Source organism: Papaver somniferum, chromosome 2 (genome assembly GCF_003573695.1).
Source record: "Papaver somniferum cultivar HN1 chromosome 2, ASM357369v1, whole genome shotgun sequence".
Lineage (NCBI taxonomy): Eukaryota > Viridiplantae > Streptophyta > Magnoliopsida > Ranunculales > Papaveraceae > Papaver > Papaver somniferum.
Window position 1 is genome coordinate 196653232 of NC_039359.1, and position 21280 is coordinate 196674511.

General features: G+C 36.0%; 1 protein-coding gene across 1 annotated transcript; it reads left to right on the plus strand.

The window, feature by feature from the left end:
- The first annotated feature begins 942 nt into the window (after positions 1-942).
- LOC113350138 (DUF21 domain-containing protein At4g14240-like) lies at positions 943-5704 on the plus strand. The gene is made up of 13 exons (XM_026594222.1): positions 943-1284; positions 2519-2595; positions 2804-2887; positions 3029-3142; positions 3307-3390; positions 3538-3609; positions 3926-3993; positions 4105-4192; positions 4325-4398; positions 4494-4824; positions 5088-5134; positions 5212-5296; positions 5381-5704. Exons 1-13 carry the CDS (start codon positions 1047-1049, stop codon positions 5489-5491), a joined length of 1473 nt encoding a protein of 490 aa, XP_026450007.1. The 5' UTR covers positions 943-1046; the 3' UTR covers positions 5492-5704.
- Positions 5705-21280: the final 15576 nt, after the last annotated feature.

Genomic DNA, 21280 nt, shown 5'->3' on the forward strand with positions numbered 1-21280 from the left:
TAGAATAGTTAGCCAGGTCAAGCAACAGGTAAATGTATATAATGAGCATCTCAGCAAATAGAGGATGGAGGATTTGAGTATTGGCAGAGGTAATGAGCTGGTTAGATAGATTCTTTCTAGTCCTGGATTTTATAAAATAAATTTGGACACTTCATTTCTATAGGTTTCGACCTAAGATATCATGATATATGTGTTTTTTATGATGCTTGGTATCTGCTTAGAATAACATAAGATAAAAAACAGGATGAAACAATTGCAGCTTGTGAGGCAATCAAATGATAAGGAGAAACAACATCCAAAAGCGGCATTTGGACGGGGATTGTCTAAACGTGATCAAAGCTATAAATGATAATATAACATCTCTTAGGTAGACGAATAATTCACCACTATGGATTGTAAAAAGGCATTTGAGATGTTTTGAAAATCGGTCTTGTGTCTAGGACTCTAGGTGCCTAGAGACACAAATGAAGCAGCTAATTGTCTAGCCGAAGAAGCTAAACTTGGATCTCTTGTTGGGCGACTGATTCTCCATTGTGGCCGTAAACTCCCATTAGGGAGAAACTATTTGTTGCATCCCATTAATTTTAGCAAATTCTCCTTCCCTATTAAAATAAATTAGTAGGTGGCACTATGACTCAAAGGATCCAATGGTTCAGAACACATATCCCCGCACCACAAAATCGTAGTGTCTTACTGTTGATTCCATATTCCATCCCATCCCATGGATGAAGAACATAATTCGGATCCGATCGTATTGGTGTCCGGAAAAAACAAAACAAAGAAAGAAAGGTGTTGAACATAAATTCATCTGACGGTCAAAAGATAACATCACACATTTGTAGCCACACACCAAGTAAGTACGATAGTATCACACCGTACATCAAACTTTGCATAATCAATTATATTTAATTGTATTAATTGTCCATCACTGTTTGATATTTTCTTCTCCAGGTTTGAAACAGATTAAAGAAATAGACAGCGACTCCATCAACTCTCTCTGTGTACAAATCTGTCTCACTAGAGGGGAGGAGAAGAAGAAGGAGAAGATGATGATGATAAATGTATTAGAAATAGCAAGAATGGCGACTAGAGAATTTGTATTGACAGCAAAAGATGATATTGAATTTGGTACATTTTGGTGGTTTACATATGCTGGGATCTCATGTTTTCTTGTTCTATTTGCTGGTATTATGTCTGGATTAACTCTAGGGTTGATGTCTCTTGGTCTTGTTGAACTTGAAATTCTTCAAAGAAGTGGTACCAATACAGAGAAGAAACAAGCAGGTCAGATATTTTTTTTTCTCAATTCCTTCAGTTTACTGGTTTCTTGTTTTGTTTTGGGTAATTTTTTCTGATTCAAGATCAGTTGGGAATTAAAATCTATATACTTTTGATTACTTCAGGATATTGATTCCAGATTTATTTTTTCAGTGAACTGACATGCAATTAGGGAGGTGAAAAAGATTAGGTTCTGTATTTATGTAGATAATGAAAGGTCAAAATTGATACTGTGGATGGTCTGTAGTTGTTGTTGCTGTTGCTTCTAATTTTGATGAAAATTGTAAGATTTCAAGCTAGTTTTGTTATGTTGGATGCATTTTTGGCAAATTGGTATATTCTTACATCTTAAAATTCTTCCGATGAATTTATAACCTTTTTCGTGCAATGTCAATACGGTAACTTTGTTGGTTTAATAGTTTGACTGCATTGTTCTTTGATGAATTGCAGAGATATTCTGATGCCTACTTATGTAATCACAAAAGAACTATTAGGTGTTTATATGTGCAAGATAAAGTAATTACCTTACAGCTTAGTAAGTTGGAGACATGTGCATTTAAGAAACCATTAGGAAGTCATTTCAAATGTAAATCATAACCATCCATAGGAAACTGAGTGGAACTCTAGCTGAGATTATGTAGAACAGAGCTATGGTGCATGAATGTGTTGGTTTGATTTCACATTCTCTAAGGGCTTGTTTGTATTGTTATAGCTATTGCAAGATAAATTTTAAACCGGTAAACTATTAGGAAAACCATTCAAGATGGTTAATGCTATTGTTAATGCTTGGTTTGATTTTACTGAGCCTTTTATTAAGTTGGAGAAAATGAACATTTAAACCGGTAAACTATTAGGAAAACCATTCAAGATGGTTTAGCAGTACTATCTACAGGAAACTGAGCAGAAACTCTTGTAACTTTTTTTTGCCGCAAGGTTTGTGAACGAAGTTACATATGAAACTGTTGGCAGGATATTATGCATTGTCAAAGGTTTTTTTTTTTTAATTGTTAATTTGTTGCAACTAGTTATAATAGAAATTTGTAAGCTTTCAGAATTACAGAAAACAGCACTGTAGTGTATCTTTCAGTTTAAATTTTTGTTTGAATAATGCTGCCTTTTGATTTTTAATCATTTTAGTCCTCTTGCATGCAAGTCAACTTTCTTTAATTATTTCTTCGAGGGTGGAGTGTTATCTGTTATTGTGCATGAGGTAATTTGTTTAGCTATTATGTTCATGCAGCTGCTATCTTCCCAGTAGTTCAAAAGCAACACCAGCTTCTTGTGACTTTGCTTTTATGCAATGCGTGTGCCATGGAAGTAAGTAATTTATAGTTCCTTCATTATTATTTATGAGTAGTTAGTTACAAAGGTTATATTAGTAACAGAATGGGTTATGAAGGTCAGTGGAAGAGAATTACCAAGGTCTAAGTATCTGTATGCCCCATAAGGCTTTGCAAATTTGCTACGTCTAGTGTGAGAATCAGTAATGCTCATGTCCCCGCTATTTCACTACTTTTATGTGCAGGCTCTTCCAATATATCTTGATAAGATATTCCATCCATTTCTTGCGGTTGTGCTGTCCGTTACTTTCGTTTTAGCATTTGGAGAGGTATAGTTTTTCATTTCGAAGTCATTCTGCTTCAGGTATAAAGTATAATGAAGTAGCTTCTAACGGATAGATATAGGCTGTCATTTTCCTTTACTTAACAGAGAAGATATTAACTTCATTTATTATTCCTTATTGTGGCAGGTTATTCCGCAAGCAATATGCACCAGATATGGGCTAGCCGTGGGTGCAAATTTTGTGTGGCTTGTGCGTATTCTTATGATAATTTGCTTTCCGATATCATATCCAATCGGAAAGGTATTTTGCTTACATCTAGTTCAGACTACATTATTTACACCTTCTGCAATTATTCATTTTGATGTTTTCATTCGTTTATTCTGCATGTAATTTGAAATTCGGATTTTCATCTACAAGAATATGTAGTTGTGGAGAGTAACTTTTCACTTTTGACGCACCTTCAGGTCTTAGATTGTGTATTAGGACATAATGATGCACTATTTCGGCGTGCTCAGTTGAAAGCCCTTGTCTCTATCCACAGCCAAGAGGTAATCCTTCATAAGTTTTGACGAGCATGTGACCTGTAAAATACTACATGGTATTGTTGTAAGATCTAGATAACATATGCCAGTAATTAGCAAATAATACTGCCGCCTTCATCTAGTCATAATAATGTTTTTCTGTTTCACTTTTAGGCTGGCAAAGGGGGTGAACTCACCCATGATGAGACAACAATTATTAGTGGGGCTTTGGATTTAACTGAAAAGGTATGTGTTTTACCTTTTAATTGATGGGGAGATGATGGGGGCTGCATTTTACTGGCTTATCTCTCTATAATTGATATTATTACTTGAAACATCTGTATTTCAGAATGTAAAATATATATGGTTGTTACTGTGGATTGTGCTAGATGTTCATGTGCTACTAACTATGCATGTAGCAGAATACGGTGGGGAGTGCATGATGGTAACCTAATTCTCAGGAAAATTTGCTGTTAAAAGGATTAGTCTTATATTCTTATCTGAACAATATATTAGTCATGGTTGAATTCTGTAAACTGAATATTCCCATACTTGTGAATAGACGGCTGAGGAGGCTATGACGCCTATCGAATCAACATTTTCGTTGGATGTAAATTCAAAATTGGACTGGTGGGTTTTGCCTTGATTTCCCGTTGTTGTGCATTGCTTTTGACGAAAAGTTGGTTTTAAATTCTCGTCACGCCGGTGGTACATATAAGCATTCAAATACTGATTATACAGGGAAGCTGTTGGAAAAATACTTGCTCGGGGACATAGTCGAGTTCCTGTCTATTCTGGAAATCCAAGAAATGTTATTGGGCTTCTACTGGTAAGGGCTTAAATCGGAAGGCTCGTCAGTGATTATTATGATCTTTGGAATTTGTTGGAATGAAAAAGAAGCTGATTGCGGTATTGTAGTTAATCTTTGTACTTATTTCTACTTTCTTTCTACAATTATTAGGTGAAAAGTCTTCTTACAGTAAGAGCTGAAACCGAGACCCCAGTTAGTGCCGTGTCAATTCGCAGAATCCCTAGGTATGCTTCTTTAACCAGCATCTTTCTTCACAGTTTGTTTAACCTCTTTCTTGCTTTCCCATACATACTAACATTTACACTTGAATTTTTCCCAGGGTTCCCTCAGACATGCCTCTTTATGACATACTAAACGAATTTCAAAAGGGAAGCAGTCATATGGCAGCTGTAGTGAAGTCCAAAGGATCAACCAAGAATCCTGTTGCAGATTTGAAATTAACTACTCCCCTTCCCAGGCAGGATGAAGAATCAGAAAACACTATTATTGACATCGAGAAAATTCCAAGCTCGATCAGCACTCATCGGCATTTCTCCTATCCACAAAATGACGCTACAACTAATGGAGTGCCTCGCTCATCTGAAGATATTGAAGATGGGGAGGTCATAGGTATTATTACTTTGGAGGATGTATTTGAAGAACTTCTACAGGTAATCCACACTGTTCATCGACTTTTGTTCTTCCCTTCTACATATGTGTGTTGTTTGGTCTTGAATCTTTATCATCGCAGCCTCTCTTGCCACGTTCTCACTTAGATGTTCCATTTAAAGAACTGTGATATTTTCCACAATTTCTCATGTGAAGTCTTACGTTATATAGTTTCCATGTTCCAAGTTGAACTAATATGTGTTTCATAGTTTTCATGTTCCAAGTTGAATTAATATGCAAATTTGGTCGTTTCACCAAATGCCAGGAAGAGATAGTTGACGAGACAGATGAATATGTTGATGTTCACAAAAGGTACAGAGTAGTAGGATGATTTTCTCGATTTGACCTCTAGTCATTTGCATGTACATTAACACAATTTTGGTACACAGAATTAGAGTAGCTGCTGCAGCTGCTGCTTCATCAGTTGCACGAGCTCCATCCACCCGGCGGTTAATCGCCAGCAAGGGAGCGGCTGTAAGTCTTCAACTGTGCTTGTCTCCAGTATATTTCATAAGAAAATATTAAGATTAGGAATTTATAAACCCATTTTTTTTTCAGGGTGGTGGCGAAAACAAGCCGGGCCAAACTCCAAAAAAATCAGGCGAGGAGGATTCAACCTCAGCAAAACCAGGAGGCGTTTTGGAACCTCTCCTTGAGAAGAAAAGATAATAGCAGTATCTACCGTCTGGACCCTCTGTTGTCGAGGTATTGTTATGGTCATGCAGTATCTATACCCATGTATTTTCTCCCTTTTATATTTGGTGTTCATCCTTCTTGTTTATATATGCAAATATGGGAGAGAGACTGAATATATCGAGTGTAATGAATATTGATCCAATTCTAATAAAATAATGTTGAAAAAAAGTCAGTATTACATATCAATCTGACCCAAATACGAAATACCAGTGCTTTGCAATCGTTTTTTCTCTTTTGAAGCACGTGGTTTGCAGTGGTGAAATGCAACTTCCACACGTGCTTTTTTAGTTAAGAACTAGGTATCACCGTGGCCGTAAACGGCTCAACCTGTCATTATAGTTTTAGGTGTACATGTATTAAATCTGATTACAACTTAGTTAATATATCCAAATATTTTTAAAAGACTACTAAGTGGTCAATTTAATTATTTAGACCTACGTGCGGTTCTATGTAATTAAATTGACTACTTAAATAATCAATTTAAGTAGTCATTATCATATGTATCACGTTCGACCAAAATAAGAAAGTGGCAACATATATTGATTAAAAACGACATGGGAACAACCATAAGGTTTAATGTAAAACGTAGCATGACATTACCTTTTAATTCGATTTGATATCTTCTAGTCATTTAATCCGAAACCAAATCTATGTCGTTAAATTGCGCTCGACTTTTCATATCCTTTTTTCAGATTTATGCACTATAAGACCTTCTTTGTATTTTAATTCTTTCTCAATTGATGGTGTGTTATGCTTTAAGTATGTGTTTTAGTATTTTTTTTTAATGCTTTTTATCCATGTTAAAACTATATTTATTGTAGATGTTCGTTGAACGTTAACATCCTACGATATTTTTTATTTTATTTTTTACTTTTCGCTCATCTTTATAATAATATTTTCCAAATTCTTCTATTTGCGCTTCACAACCATGGTTTGTGAAAAGACTCCTATTATCACGCTCTCTATGTACTTGTTCTGTTACTTGTACTCCCAGAAACGAAATCACTTTGTCTCTTTCTTTTAATATTTTATTTTAGGAATGAAAACAAAAATTGTCTTTTTTTTTAATGCTGCAAAGATGTCTCCATAGTTGTTTTGCAGTTGACCCTTCATTAGACTTTGAATCTTCTCTAAAAAAAATCTCCAGTAAATAAACCTCAGACGTTTACTATCACGCGATAACAGATGATTCGTTGGTGTCATCTAATTCAAAAGTTGGCCAAACCTGATATCATTCCAGTTTTTTTTTCTAGCTTTTGATATTGTCTAAACTTTGTCAGCTCATGTTTTTGTCTTCTCTTTTCGTTGTACATATATATGATCCTAATTGTAATGATTTTTAATCCAATCCTTTTTAGATTCATAAAACTCAATCGGATGATACTGCGAAAACGTGGTATCTTACCAATACCGTTTTCCATTATATTGTTCCAACTCAATTTTCCCATCCGTTTTCAATTAAGAGAAAAAGGGTGTCGCACGTCAGGGTTTCTTTTTTTGTGTTGTACCTAACATTGGTTGTTTAATTCTATTGTCCAACTAACATTGGTTTTTTAATACTATTGTCCAATTCTATAAATTTACTACGTGTGATGTCGTTCCAGTCTTTGTCTAATTTTTGAAATTGTCAAAAATTTGTCAGCTCGTCATTTCATCTTCTCTTTTCGTTGTATATATATATATATATATATATATATATATACATATGATCATATTATAATATTCTTTAATCCAATCATATATGGATACATTATTGCATCCCAAGTTCCTTAACACTTGGAGATATTAACTTGATTACCCTACCCTATATTAAATATTATATAAGATAGAGTATCCAAACAAAGTGTTGGTCGCAGCGAGAAGTTGGAGTTCCACTGAACTGCAACCGGTGGTCTAAGCTGCTAAGATCACACCTGAACCTACGGAACATGGTTGTTAAGAAACAAAAAATATCACAGTGTAGTCTAAGCTTCCGTCGAATTCCGTACACTATGGTAAACAGTAGAATATTTTCCTAAGCTGAATTATCAAGGAACTGATTAGCCCAGTAATCTATAATAAGAACCCCCCAAAAAACCATAAAGGAAATTTGATTTTCCATAAACATCATTGCACTTCAGGTTTCCATTGAAGAACATCGATAATCTATAAAAGAAAAAGCAAATTAATATTTATAATCCGTTGAGTATGCCAAATAAATTCATATGGACGAGAACCCAAAACATTCTAACTTAAAAACAAATAATCTAAAACCATGTAACTGGACCTTAATGTAAAAGCTAATACTAACGAGAAGAATCAAATCTTCTAAGAATCCTATTTTAAAAGAATAATCTATAAGTTTTTGATGGGGCGCTTTTTGAAGGGACATGGGGGACCAATGATATGTAGACACATATCTTTGATTCCCATGAATTATGTTTCCAAAAATGCAAAAGAAATATACTTTTGGAGAGAAAATCTGTTATATTAATTTGTGTTTGTATTTTTGGAAACATAATTCATGGGAATCAAAGATATGTGTCAACATATCATTGGTCCCCCATGCCCCCTTCATAAAACGTCCCCATCAAAAAATTTCTCCTACAACTATGTCAATTCATTATTTCTTCAAATTAGTTTTCAGAAAATTATTAGTTGCTTACTCTTCATCTTCGGAGTAACTTTCTTTTTCGGTTTACGCCGAGTCTTTTTGGCTGGTTTTTTTTATCTGCTTTGCTTCCTTATAGTTACTTAATGCACATTTGGTAGTATGTGTGACATTCCTTTTCCGACCCAGACCCTATAAATAAAGAGAGATTTACATGTAAACAATGATTCATGTTTCAAAAAAAAGGCTTTAGTACCAATCGTTTGCAAAGATACCCGTTAGTCTGTATCAACATCTGAAACCTCTAATTCTCTTTCTGGATTGAATAATTTTTGGACTGTAAAGTTTTCAGAAGGTTGTATATATTATACTCCTGAATTATTAATTTGAAAATAAAGTGTGGTCCTTCGTTCGGTTTAACATCACGTGTGCCTTTTCTCCCTTGTTAATCTGCATTAAATAATATGGTGATCATGCATTCACAATATATCTCTCTATAATCAAGTTAATTGTCCATATTAATGCGTCGTTACCTCATTATATTGTTCTAGGTAATTGACAATTTATTTCGCAGTGCAATTCATCAACTTTTCTGATGTCTTTCTCATCACTGTGAATACCATTTTATCTTTGTCAACCACATTCAATTTGTACATATGTATATTCTAAGGCATTAGTAAGTCTCGATATATTTCACTGTGGATACTACAATATCTTTGTAAACCAAATTCAATTTGTACGTGTGTATATTACAAGGCGTTAGTAAGTCTCGATACATTGTCCATCCATTCACAAAGGAAATATCGTTTATTCTCACCATGGTATATCCTCTTCAAAAAAATAAATACACATGTTGTACCAAAGTTCAACGTCTTCGTCGTACTAAATCTTTTTACTACATTTTTTGCATTCCATGTAGTACCACTCTCTAATCTCAACCAAGCCAAGTATCGTCTCCTCGCAGGGGAATGTTTTGCCCTGCCATTTATTCGAAGAGGCACACATCTAGACATGTGTAACTATAGTAGGTAAACAAAATCGTCCAAATACACACTTACAACATTCTCTCTATTGCTTCATGTATAGTTTCTATACTTTTGTTGGGGTCATCTGGTTGTGCGAGCCAGTCATCGTGATTTCGTTGCCTCTTGATTTAACCCTGCATAATTTCCTTTTTGCAGTAATAAATTTTTTGTCTTGGCTTATGTTCGAAATCTTCAAGAGACTAGTCAGATTCACGTAGTTGTTCGTCCAAAAGGTACAATCCAAAATCAAATACCTTATGTCATGTTAGCTTCCAGATATTATACTTTATGCACAGTTTAAAATGTAGATCCTCACATATATTTAGTCTAAATTTTGACCACTAAACATCTGGCTTACTCGGATTACAATCATGAATCATAGATAATAATCTCGAAAAGATTTCTTAGTTGAACTTCATTTTTCATCATTGCTTCCTCTTGCAAACACTTTGACCATTCATTGTTAGCTCCTAATTTCCAGGTACAATACTACTCCAAACGTACGATATAGTTTCCTAGCATCATCATCCCTTACTGTTTTCAGGATGTTAAATGAATTTACACCCGCTACAATCGATAGTAATAAACACATGTGATTGCAAAACCTTGCTTCCCTAATTTTCATTCTTTCTTGTTACATACAAAATGATGTGGAAACTCTTGATAAGTATATGCTTGGGCAGTGGGATTCTTGCGAAATACTCGGAAAATACCACCAATGTTGACTTAGAATTTTCTGCAGCGATATTAACCTTATCCATTGATTTAGTTTCATCATACATAATTTTGCGTTGTCTTGGAAGACGAGTAACCATTCGAACTACATTAGGTTCTTCCCGATGCATTGGGTGTTGGAAAACGATTAATAAAAATTAATTTTTTAAAGTTTTAATAAAAATTATAATTTATTATTTTCTTTTGTGAATGAAACTTATTAGTCCCACATTATGGAGTTTCTAATTTTTAGTAGTTTTAAGAAACTATATAAATCTTTTAGTCCCACATTATGGAGTTTTTCTTCTTAAGTTGTATTTGTCAATTATATAAACAAATTCACTACTTTTGTAAAATCGATGGGAAAGGGGTTGCTCTATATTTAGAGGGACCCCTAAGGGAAAAAAACATTTTATATTGTTTTCTCAAGTGTTCGAGATTTTCCTTTATTGTTTTTTCGGAGTTGCCAAGCTCAAGTTGAGCATCTACTACATATGCTAGTAGTAGGTGTAGTAGGGTGTTTTATCCTGGAGATATCCGTCCTGTGAGGGCTATAGCATCACTCTTGAGTGTAGCCGGGCGCTAATGTCTTAACGGAAACGTGTTGAACACGTGACTCACTCTGTTTTTCCAAAGTTTTGCCTTGTTGCTGTTGCGAGATATGGGGAGCTCGTCCGTTTCATCAAATCGATCACTTCCATTATAAAGGAGCTAACTATCAATAACTTTTGTTTATTTGATTTTTCCTTGTTTTTGATTGTTGCACCCAACAATCTTAAGACATTAAAGTTTTTAATAATCAAAAATGGTTGGTTGGTTTGTGAATCATGGATGTTAATTATGGAGTGAAAAACAAAAACGAATTTTTGGTCAGCTGTAGAGTTTCGAGTTTATCTCTTAACATAGAAGGAATTTCGATGAACCCTTTTGAAACAACGTAGTATACATTCTGATAGTTACCCACGTAAAATTTCAGAATTTTAGGAGTTGTAAAAGTATTTTTTTGATATTTTACAAAACAGAGAAATGTTCCTGAAAAATTCTGCCCGTCAGAATTTTGTTGTTAACTAAAGTAGTTTTTATGGGGTAACCATGAGTTTTTCGATACGGTGGTTCAAACGAAGTTTATAAATATAGATATTATCTTCAAAACTGATATTTTATCTGAACTAAGGTTTGTGAGATGTGGTGTATTAGGTGATTGGGAAATTACCGTGTCCGTGGTCAGAGTATAAACAAAGTTTGTGACATGAAATTGAAAAGGAACATGGCTACCAGGCGCATGTGATGAACACAAGTCTTCCAAAGCTGAAAAAGGCGAGAACATCAAACACAACTCTAAGCATAGTCTTCATAAGAAAAGTATGTTTCGTAAAACTGAATCCGACATTACTTTAATTAAGGGTGATTGTTATGTTTGTAAAATTCCTGGCCATACGGCAGTAAAGTGTAGACAACATAAAATATTAATAAGTAGAAAGTTAATGCTAATTTAGTTGAAACAAATTAGAACGAGTTCATTGACATGATGTCGAAAGTTATTTTAATAACCAATGTGAGAGACTGGTGGGTGGACTCTGGAGCCACTAAGTATGTTTGTTGAAACAGAGACCTGTTCACCTCTTATCATAGGATAAGGGATGTCGAGAAACTCTATATGAGTAACTCATCTGCGACAGAGGTTGCATAAAAAGGAAAGGTCGAGCATAAGCTCATATCTGTAATATTCTCACAATGAATGAAGTTTTCATGTTCCGAGCATATGAAAGAATCTTGTATCTTGTTCTCTTGAAGATGGTAAAAGATTGAAGATCTTAATTAAATGTGGAAAACTTGTTATAACTAAGGGCATTGATTTTTTAGGCAAAAATTATAGGACTTAGGGTCTATATAAGTTTAAAGGAAATCTGATGCAGTGAACATAGTTGATTCTTATGCTTTCTTTTGTGTTTCTTTGAATGTTTTGCATGGTAGACTTGGAACCGTAAAATTATAAGTCAATGCATAAACTGCCTAGCATAGGCTTCGTACCCAAATTTAGTTTGGATCTTGAACACAAAAGTGAAATGAATATGCTATAAAATATTTTAGCACAAATGTCCAGAGTAATTCTAATCCCTTAGAATTAATTCAGTTAGGCCTAGTTGACATGATTTCAACCCAAAACCACTATGGTAAAACATGATTTATAACTTTCATGGATGATTGTACGAGGTAATATCTTGTATAATTTCTTAGGGATAAGGATGATGCCTTAGAAGCCTTAAGATGTATAAACTTTAAGTTCAAAATCAATTAGAAGCCTTGAACATAACAACTGTATCCTTAAGAAGATGATAAGTGCCATGTTGATTAGTTCAGGATTACCTGCAGGCTTGTGGAGGGAGGCAGTCCTCTTAACTAGTATATCCTGAATATAGTACCCTTAAGGATCAGATGAAACTCCATATGATTTATGGAAATATAGATGACCTTCTTATGAATGTGTCAAAGTGTGGGGTTTTTTTACTAAGATTGTCATTCTTCTTCCTAAAAGAACTAGATAGAAACCAAAAATGTTGATTGTGTCTTCTTATAGGGTATGCTGAGTATACTTCTACATATAGATTTTTGGTTGTGTGTTCTGATTTTCCATACTTTGGTGTGATTTTTCTGACTTTGTTGTGAATACTATTACATAATCTAAGGATGCTGAGTTCCTTGAACATGTTTATTCTTAAACCTGTACCTCATTAGAGATGTGTTGTTGATTCCATGGATTTATTTTCAAATAGTCAGAACTGATCTTAAAGGAAGATGAAGTTAAGGTTGAGCCTAACAGAAGTAAAAGAATTAGACTTGAGACTTCTTATGAAGCCGACTTCATAACAAGCCTAGCTTAGTCTAAGCCCTGGACTTGTAAAGAAGCCTTGATATCTACTGAAACCCCATTCTGGTAAGAAGCTTCATTTAGTGAAATGGACTCAGTCCGTCGGAACCTGACTTGGGAGGTTTCTAGTTTACCTCCAGAGAGTAAGACCATGAGATGTAAATGAGTCTTTAAGAGGAAACATTAGGTATATGGAACTGTGGAAAAATATTAGGCTAAGTTGGTAGCTAAAATATATAAACTAAAAGAATGTGTATATTTCCTTGATTATTATTCACATGTGACGAGATTTACTTCCGTTGAGATGCTAATTGTTATTGCTGTCATAAACAAACTAGAGATATCTCAGATAGATGTTAAGTCAACTTTTCTAAAATTGTGAATTAGATAAATAAATTTACATAGACCAACCTGAGGACTTTGTAGTGAAAGGTTATGACGACAAAGTTTGTAAGTTGAACAAAATTTTGTATGGTTTACAAAATAAGCACGTAAACAGTGACATGGAAAATTTGATCATGTGATAATGTGTATTGGATTTAATTTAATGAATCTGATAAGTATATTTACAAGTAACTTGTTAAGGATGCCTGTGTGATTGTGTGCTTGTATGTTGATGATATGCTTATACTTGATACAAACATAGATGTGATTAACTCCACTAAAAACATGCGCTGAATGAGAACGTTGACTTGAAATACTTAAGCCCTGTTGATGTAATCTTAGGGATGAGGATTAGAAAATAATCTAACATATGTAGTCTTAGTCATTCTCATTATGTTGAATTTGTGCTGAAGAGATACAATCAGTGTGATTGTAAGCCTGCTTGTATTCCGTACGATTATTCTTGTAGACTCAAGAAAAAAAGGGTAATGGAGTATCTTAACTTGAATACTCAAGAGTTATAGGATGTCTGATGAATTTAATGAACTGTAAGAGTCCAGACATTGCCTATATTATGAGTAAGTTAAGTAGATATAATTGTAGTCCAAAACAATAGCATTCAGATGCACTGAGTGGAGTATTATGGTACCTAAAATACTATATTACCTTTTATTTAATTTATGAAAGGTATCTTGCTGTCCTTGAGGGACTTTGTGATGTAAACTGGATAGTTGACTCAGAGGAGTCTAAGTCTACGAGTGGATATGTTTCACTCTAGCATGAGGGTTTGTTTTTGGAAGATTTACAAACAAACATATATTTCTCAATTCATTATGGAATCTGAGAGTATTGAGTTAGATAAAGCACGAGAGAGGGCCGAGTGCCTAAGATGCTTTTTAGAATACATTCCTCTCTGGCATAGGCCTGTGCCAGCTATATCTATACATTGTGTTAGCCAAGTTATAATAGCTAAAGCTGAAACTAACTAATCTCAATCGGCGTTATTTCCATTGATTGGATAAAGTCCAAGGAGAATATCGCGCAACCTTTGACGAAAGGTTTATCCCAAGAGATAGTTAGAAATGCATCGAGGGTAAGGGGCTTAAGCTCATAAATTAAACTTGCCATGAAGGATACTCAACCTTGCTGACTGGAGATCCCAAGATCAAGGTTTCGAATGAGACAACTAATTTGTGGTGGGTAAAGGTAAACACTATCTGGAAATCTTATTCACTGTCCCTTCCCTATGGTGTAGACGTGATAGCGTGACTGCATGTGAAGGATGACTTTTAAGAAGTCTTAATGAGTTATATAGTTTCAATTTAAGATTGAAGTGGGGTGTAGCAGTAACACTCTTTATGGAAACTCACCTATCTGAATGAGGAAGTGGGACGCTTCCTATGAGAATATGAGCTTTGATTCTCTAGAGCATTCTGAGAAACAGGATATGTCCAGGGCCAAATTGGACAAAAAGGCACGAGCTTGGCAGCAACCTTGGAGATATCACCTGTGGTTTTTATCGCGAATTACATCAAATGCTAGAAGTTCAAGACATAGTTCACTGTCTCTAGCAAGTAATTCTGGTAATATCTCACTAAGCAAAGGTTCAAGACCTCATGGACACCTCTGCCTAAAATGGTATTTCCTGCGCTTTTTATGTGATTTTCATTTTGATGGTTTTGGTATCACTGGAACTTAGGACCTAAAGGTCACTAAGGGTTCACTAGTTCATGCTTTTTCACTTTGGTGAAAGATACATATAGTCTCACCATGTGAGAACTAAAGATGAAAGCTCTCAACACTATTATGATTTGTGCAATCCATAGTATGACTCTGGGGTCAACACACTTTTGTGTGAGGGAGAGGACGTAGAAATGACTAGTATGATTTCAATACCTGCACGATCAGTCTGTTTGGATCGTGAGATTGGGATGTTGATTTACCAAGATTTATATGTGTTTTCATGTTTTATTGAGTTTTCATTCATGTGGGGGATTGTTGGAAAACGATTAATAAAAAATAATTTTTTAAAGTTTTAATAAAAATTATAATTTATTGTTTTCTTTTGTGAATGAAACTTATTAGTCCCACATTGTGGAGTTTCCAATTTTTAGTAGTTTTAAGAAATTATATAAACCTTTTAGTCCCACATCGGTGAGTTTTTCTTCTTAAGTTGTATTTGTCAATTATATAAACAAATTCACTACTTTTGTAAAATCGATGGGAAAGGGGTTGCTCTATATTTAGAGGGACCCCTAAGGGAAAAAAACATTTTATATTGTTTTCTCAAGTGTTCGAGATTTTCCTTTATGGTTTTTTCGGAGTTTTCAAGCTCAAGTTGAGCATCTACTACATATGCTAGTAGTAGGTGTAGTAGGGTGTTTTATCCTGGAGATATCCGTCCTGTGAGGGCTATAGCATCACTACTGAGTGTAGCCGGACGCTAATGTCTTAAGGTCAACATGTTGAACACGTGACTCACTCTGTTTTTCCAAAGTTTTGCCTTGTTGTTGTTGCGGAGATATAGGGAGGTCGTCCGTTTCATCAAATCGATCACTTCCATTATAAAGGAGCTAAGTATCAATAACTTTTTCTTATTCGATTTTTCCTTGTTTTTGATTAGTGCACCCAACATTGGGTGATTGTATAAACGCCACACAACCTTAGGTGGCCCAATATACCTTGCATCAATTTACTGTTGCACCTCATCACATTCACCGACGATTAATGTTATTTGATGGTGACCTTTAGAGATATATCTGTGTAGGTATTTAACAGCCTATTTAACAGCCCTTACACCTCCATAGATCTCAACATTAATGTGGCACAAGAAAATCCTAGGAAAATATGAGTTATATGGATCGGTTAAGTATCCCCTGCGTATGATAATCTCCTTCCTATTTTCACGACGACGGTATATTGGATATCCACCTCCATATATCCATGCTTATACATTCGGTATGTTTATTCGGATATCCACCACTGCATTGACTATGTACCATGTATTTCCTAACATTCTCAAATAAAAATGGATCGGTTTCTTCATCAGGAATTTGACACACACAAATTATCAACCTGTTCAACTAGCTTAATCTTTTCAGGACTATCTAAGAATCTAAGAGTATGCGTATGAGGTAAACCACGTTTCAGAAATTCAATCGTGGACACATGAGCATCTACCTTTCCGGGCATATTCCTCTCCTTTGTTTCTTTCATCAACTCATCTCTCTTCAACTCGAAGACAGGGCAATGAAATTAGGATGATATTAAGCATATTGATTAGGTAGAAGCTCGTCTTAAATTTCGGACCGATGCGGAATCATAGTCATTGTTAGGAAGATATTCAGATGATTATTAAACCGTTCTAATGGCCATTTAGTTTTGATAAATCTCATACGTATGCCTGGGACCATCAATGGGATTCATCCCAGATTCCGCATAGTTCTTTATATTTTTGTAAAAATCTGCACACAATTTATCTTGATCATTCTCGAAAAAACACAAATGGTTTTGTCCAGTGGACGCCCAAACATCCACCAAGTGCTCTTGAAAAAGTTAATTTTTTTAGGATGGTATTATACCAGCCTGAACACTTAAAAACAGGAAAGTTATGAACTTGTTTTAAAGTTAACTTTTAATAGTATGTTTTCATGTATGTGGATCCAGTTGTTTCATTTCAGGATGCCAACTCATCTGTCCGTATGGAAAGAGAAAAACGTAATGAAGGTGCAAATATGCAGGGTGACATTGTGAAATATGTTTGAACCAATTTTTCCCCTTTCGATGAAGTATGATATCCCTGAAGTTAGGATTTTGAGAACCATCTTCAGGTAGTATAACCGAAACTTCATCAACTGTTAGCAGGTTATAATTAACACCTTTTCATTTTAGTTTCGTTATAGTGCATGATGACTTAGATATTTTGGTATATGATATTGACATTGCTCAGAATCTATTGTGCCATGGAATATTTAGTGCAAAACTTATTATGTTTGAGATAATTTCCTGAATTGTTCCAAAAATGTCTTTATCCAGTTGGGGATTTCTTTTTGCACAAACATACAGAGCTTGATTAAGATCATAGATATACAACTGTTGATAGATTGGGTCTTTTCCTGCATTGGGTAGTAATGTTCCAGTGTTGTGTCGAAGTTCCCGATGAATTGCAAAAGATTTCAGACTGTTACCCTTTAAAAATCTGTTATCCAGTTTGAAAAACCTTGACTTACTGGGAGTAGTATCTCTATATATCTGGACGTCCACAGAAAACCAAACTTTCCTGACCTTCGAAGTCAAAACTCCATCTGGATGATTCCGGCCGCCAGATCATGGTCCTCGTTGAATCCGGACCATCTAATGACTCTCAAATCTAAGAGTCAAAAACACCACCTTTTTTTATTGCAGTGATTCTGACTTTTCATGCATCAAACCCGGTGGTCAACTGAAATACTCCCGCAGAAGGGTCAATAGTCAAACTTATGAATTTTCTGAAGGATTTCATATAGAGAGAGCTCATAAAATGCTATCTCCCTCTTGTTCTCTCTAATTCAGCTTTAGGTCTTATATCTCTCGGAATATTAATAAAACACTATAATAAGATGCCCTAATAATGGCATGTCTTCCTCAACTCGTTTGAATCCTCAGATATCCATATTCAAGGCCAAAGTCATCAGTCCAAGAAGAAATACCGGAAGTTGGCTTTTTCAGCTCGTACAACTCCATTGTCTAATTCTGCATCAGCATATGTCCATTCCAAAAGCCCTTCCAGCCGAACAAAGAAAACTTGTCCCACGTTAACAAGTTTGGGTTCAACCCAAAAAGGAATTCCATTGATGCTTTACATGAATTAAAAAATGAACATGTTAAAGCGCAGGTAGAGGAGGATTTAGGGAATGAATTTATGAAATTGATGGAAAAGTTGAAAGTAGTAATTGAACGATTCGGAGTTTTGGAGATGGAGAAGTTGATTCATAGATTTAAAGGAGATGTACCTATTGCAGGCAGGGACAGGGAAGAAATAGAGATGATGAGTATGGAAATAGTCAACAAGTTTCTGGAGAAACCCATGAAATATTTGAGTTGAGGGGAAGAGAAGCTGGAAGTAAAATTACAGGACTTGAAGGTTCTCGTTGAAGTGTTCGAGTCTAATATATGTTCCGAGAAGAAAGTAACGAGTAAAAGTCGATGCCTGAGAGATAATATAAGGAGGAAATAATGTCTATCAAAGTTAAGGGATCTTTGTAATTTTAATTTTTTTACTCATTTTGTGAACACGAAAATAACGATGGTGGTAATCGTATACACAAACAATATTCGCATTAAATATAAAACCATTAAGAATAATAGAACAAGTGTAAAATGACATAAATCCGGAGTTTAACAGACTCAGAGCCATTGGGCTCGTCCTCGTCTTGTCAAATAGGAGAAGTTAAAACCGATTTATACCCGATGCTCAATATAATGAAACATAATAAGTAAGACAGAAGATAAAGTGCGGAATATAAATGAGACGATGATTTACGTGGTTCAGCACTAAGGCCTACGTCCACAGGGGTAGTTGTTTCACTATGCATTAGGGAATTACAAATATAGTCGAATGACTTTAGAGTGAATTACGAATCTAGGAAGAAGATGAATCTACCACTTACTCTTACTATTTCTATCTCTCCTCCTCTTATATCTCTTACACTTAAAATTGGTATGCCCCCTTCTCTCTTAGTAGAGAGGGGTATCTATAAGGATAGAACATGGGGTTCACTACCTGAGACAGTTGTATCCTTATCTTCTTGGCTTTTTTGTTGATCCCGCTGGTATCTTCGTTCTTGACCGATGGCTTCAGCGGTCTCATATGGTTACGATGGGTCGCCTCTTTCTCCTCCACAGGTTGATTGACACGTACCCTATGCTTAGAGTGTTTAATGCAGGTGGTTGGGAAGCCCGCATGCGCCATACAGCTGTCTGCTGCTCCCATCACATCCTTGTCAGTGAGACAATCCTCACCGTTGATCTTAGATTCTCCTCGAGATGGAATAAATCAGATCTCAGGGTGTTCTTCAGTGCTTCTCCGCGGCTCGTTCCTTCAGTGCTCCCGGGTTCTCAGCCCTTGGATGATCTTGATGATGATCACACGCAGATGACAGATGCCCCTTGGGTGTTGAGACGTGGCATCAGGTCTTGATTTCTCAGGATGCGTGTCTTCCACGTGTAATTCTCTCGACACGTGGTGACTGATGGATTATGTGTATACAATTTGCCCCTTTTCTTCTTAGTTTGGAGATAGTCAAAGTATGAAGAAAACTGTCTTCACAGTCTCCTTACTTATCACATTAACTCCCCTGATTTTTTGGGAACGTTTCCCACTTCTAGTAATAACTTCTTCTCGAATCATGGGACAATTATGTTTCTTCTTGCTATAAATACGCCAGGAGTAGTTGGAGAAATAACTATTATTCCTTCTCCCTATCTTCTTCTTTCTCTGTCTCATTCATTCTCATTCTCTGAGAAGTTTCTAAGACCTAAAAAATTATTTCTTCACCTTTTATCTCTTGTTCTTAACTGCCTCTACTGTTCATCCTCTATCACGGGTTTTATTTAGGTTTTCTGTAGTGCTCTTGCTGCGGTTTCTTGTAGATCCTGCGACCTTCTGCTAGTTGAAGATTTTTCTTTCCGCCATTGATTATCAGTAAGTATTTATTTTTTAGACTGTGCATTCTCCTTATATTTCTTCTTGTTTGATGATTCTAGGGTTCGTGATAAAGAATAATCCAAGTGACAGTATATATACTTGCCCCTATTCTTTATCGCGAAATTTAGGGTTATTCGTTCTTTTGACCTGAAGATGTTCTTGGGATATTCTTGTTCTGATGATGTTCTTACTTGTATCGGCTGGTTTCTTTTTTTTGTTCGATCTTTATTAAACCTGTGTCTTGATCTTTGTTTTGTTCTTATTCCCCTTGTAGGTATGGTTGATCGTCATCGGGTTCCTTACCAAATTCCGCCATCGAGTCCCTATAGAAGTCTTGATATATCGCCGCCAAAAGGTGTCCCAACCAAGCCTTCCCCATCGGACCTTCGTTCTCGCAAGACTTCGTCATCATCCGGTCCAAGAATTTCCACTACAAAGAGGGGCGATACATCGAAGGGTTCTCAGGGTTCTCGATATGCTGTTAACCGTCCTCCTACTTCTCAACGTGTTGAACCGACGAACATGCCACCTCCGTATCCTCCTCGTGCTGAACCGCTAGATGTACATCCTCTTCGTTCTGTTTCCCCTACTACGATGCCTTCTCAGAAATCTACTGTCCCACCATCTACTGATCCAGCGAGAGGAAAATATGCTAAAGGTGTTGCGCCGAAGGCTGACCCCTCAAGGAATCCTTCAACCAAGAGGAAAGCTTTAGATATGAGTCCCCCGAAGAGACCGTCGTCAGATAAGGTTGTTGATTCTGATGTTTCCCCAATTATACGAAGCGTCTCAGTTGGTAAGAAGAAGGTTACCTTTAAGCACATAGACCTCGAAGCGTTCAAGGTAAAGCATGGTCTCGAAGCTTTCGACGTTAATTTTTATGCTCCCGATGATGATCTTACTTATGATCAGATTTCGAATTATAAGTACGATGATTTTCATTTGCTGACAACCGTGGGGGCCTTTGAAGCTGGCCTCATGTTGCCGCTATATAAGTCGGGTGATTCTTTCTATTACGATGTCTTGGATCATCGTGAGAGCTCCACTCCTCATACTTACTGTCGCTCTGTGGTACAACTGACTGGGAATTATCTTCGGACGCTTAAGGAGTGCTACCTTCGAGTAAGGGGGAGACGATGATGACCTTATATATTCCTAGACCGGCTAAGAAAGATTGGTATACTCCTGAAAACTTTAATGCCTCTTTCTGAGACTACGTCAATGGTAGGAACCGTAATCCATGGAGTGTCGGCCTTCGTACTATTGTTGTTCCTCATGGTGAGGTTCGTCTCTTAAGTGAGGTGAGTGACTCGAAGCTGCGTTACGTCCCTGGTACCGAAGGGAATTCTCATTAGATGTTTTTTCCTGCTCGTGAGCGTCTCAAGCGTGATCATGATTATGAGTGGCATGCAACCGTTATTGAAGTCGTCGGTCATTGGGCTTACGGCTGGGTACCTGGTCAGCACGGATGGCGTCCTGTTGCTGGTAGTCAACC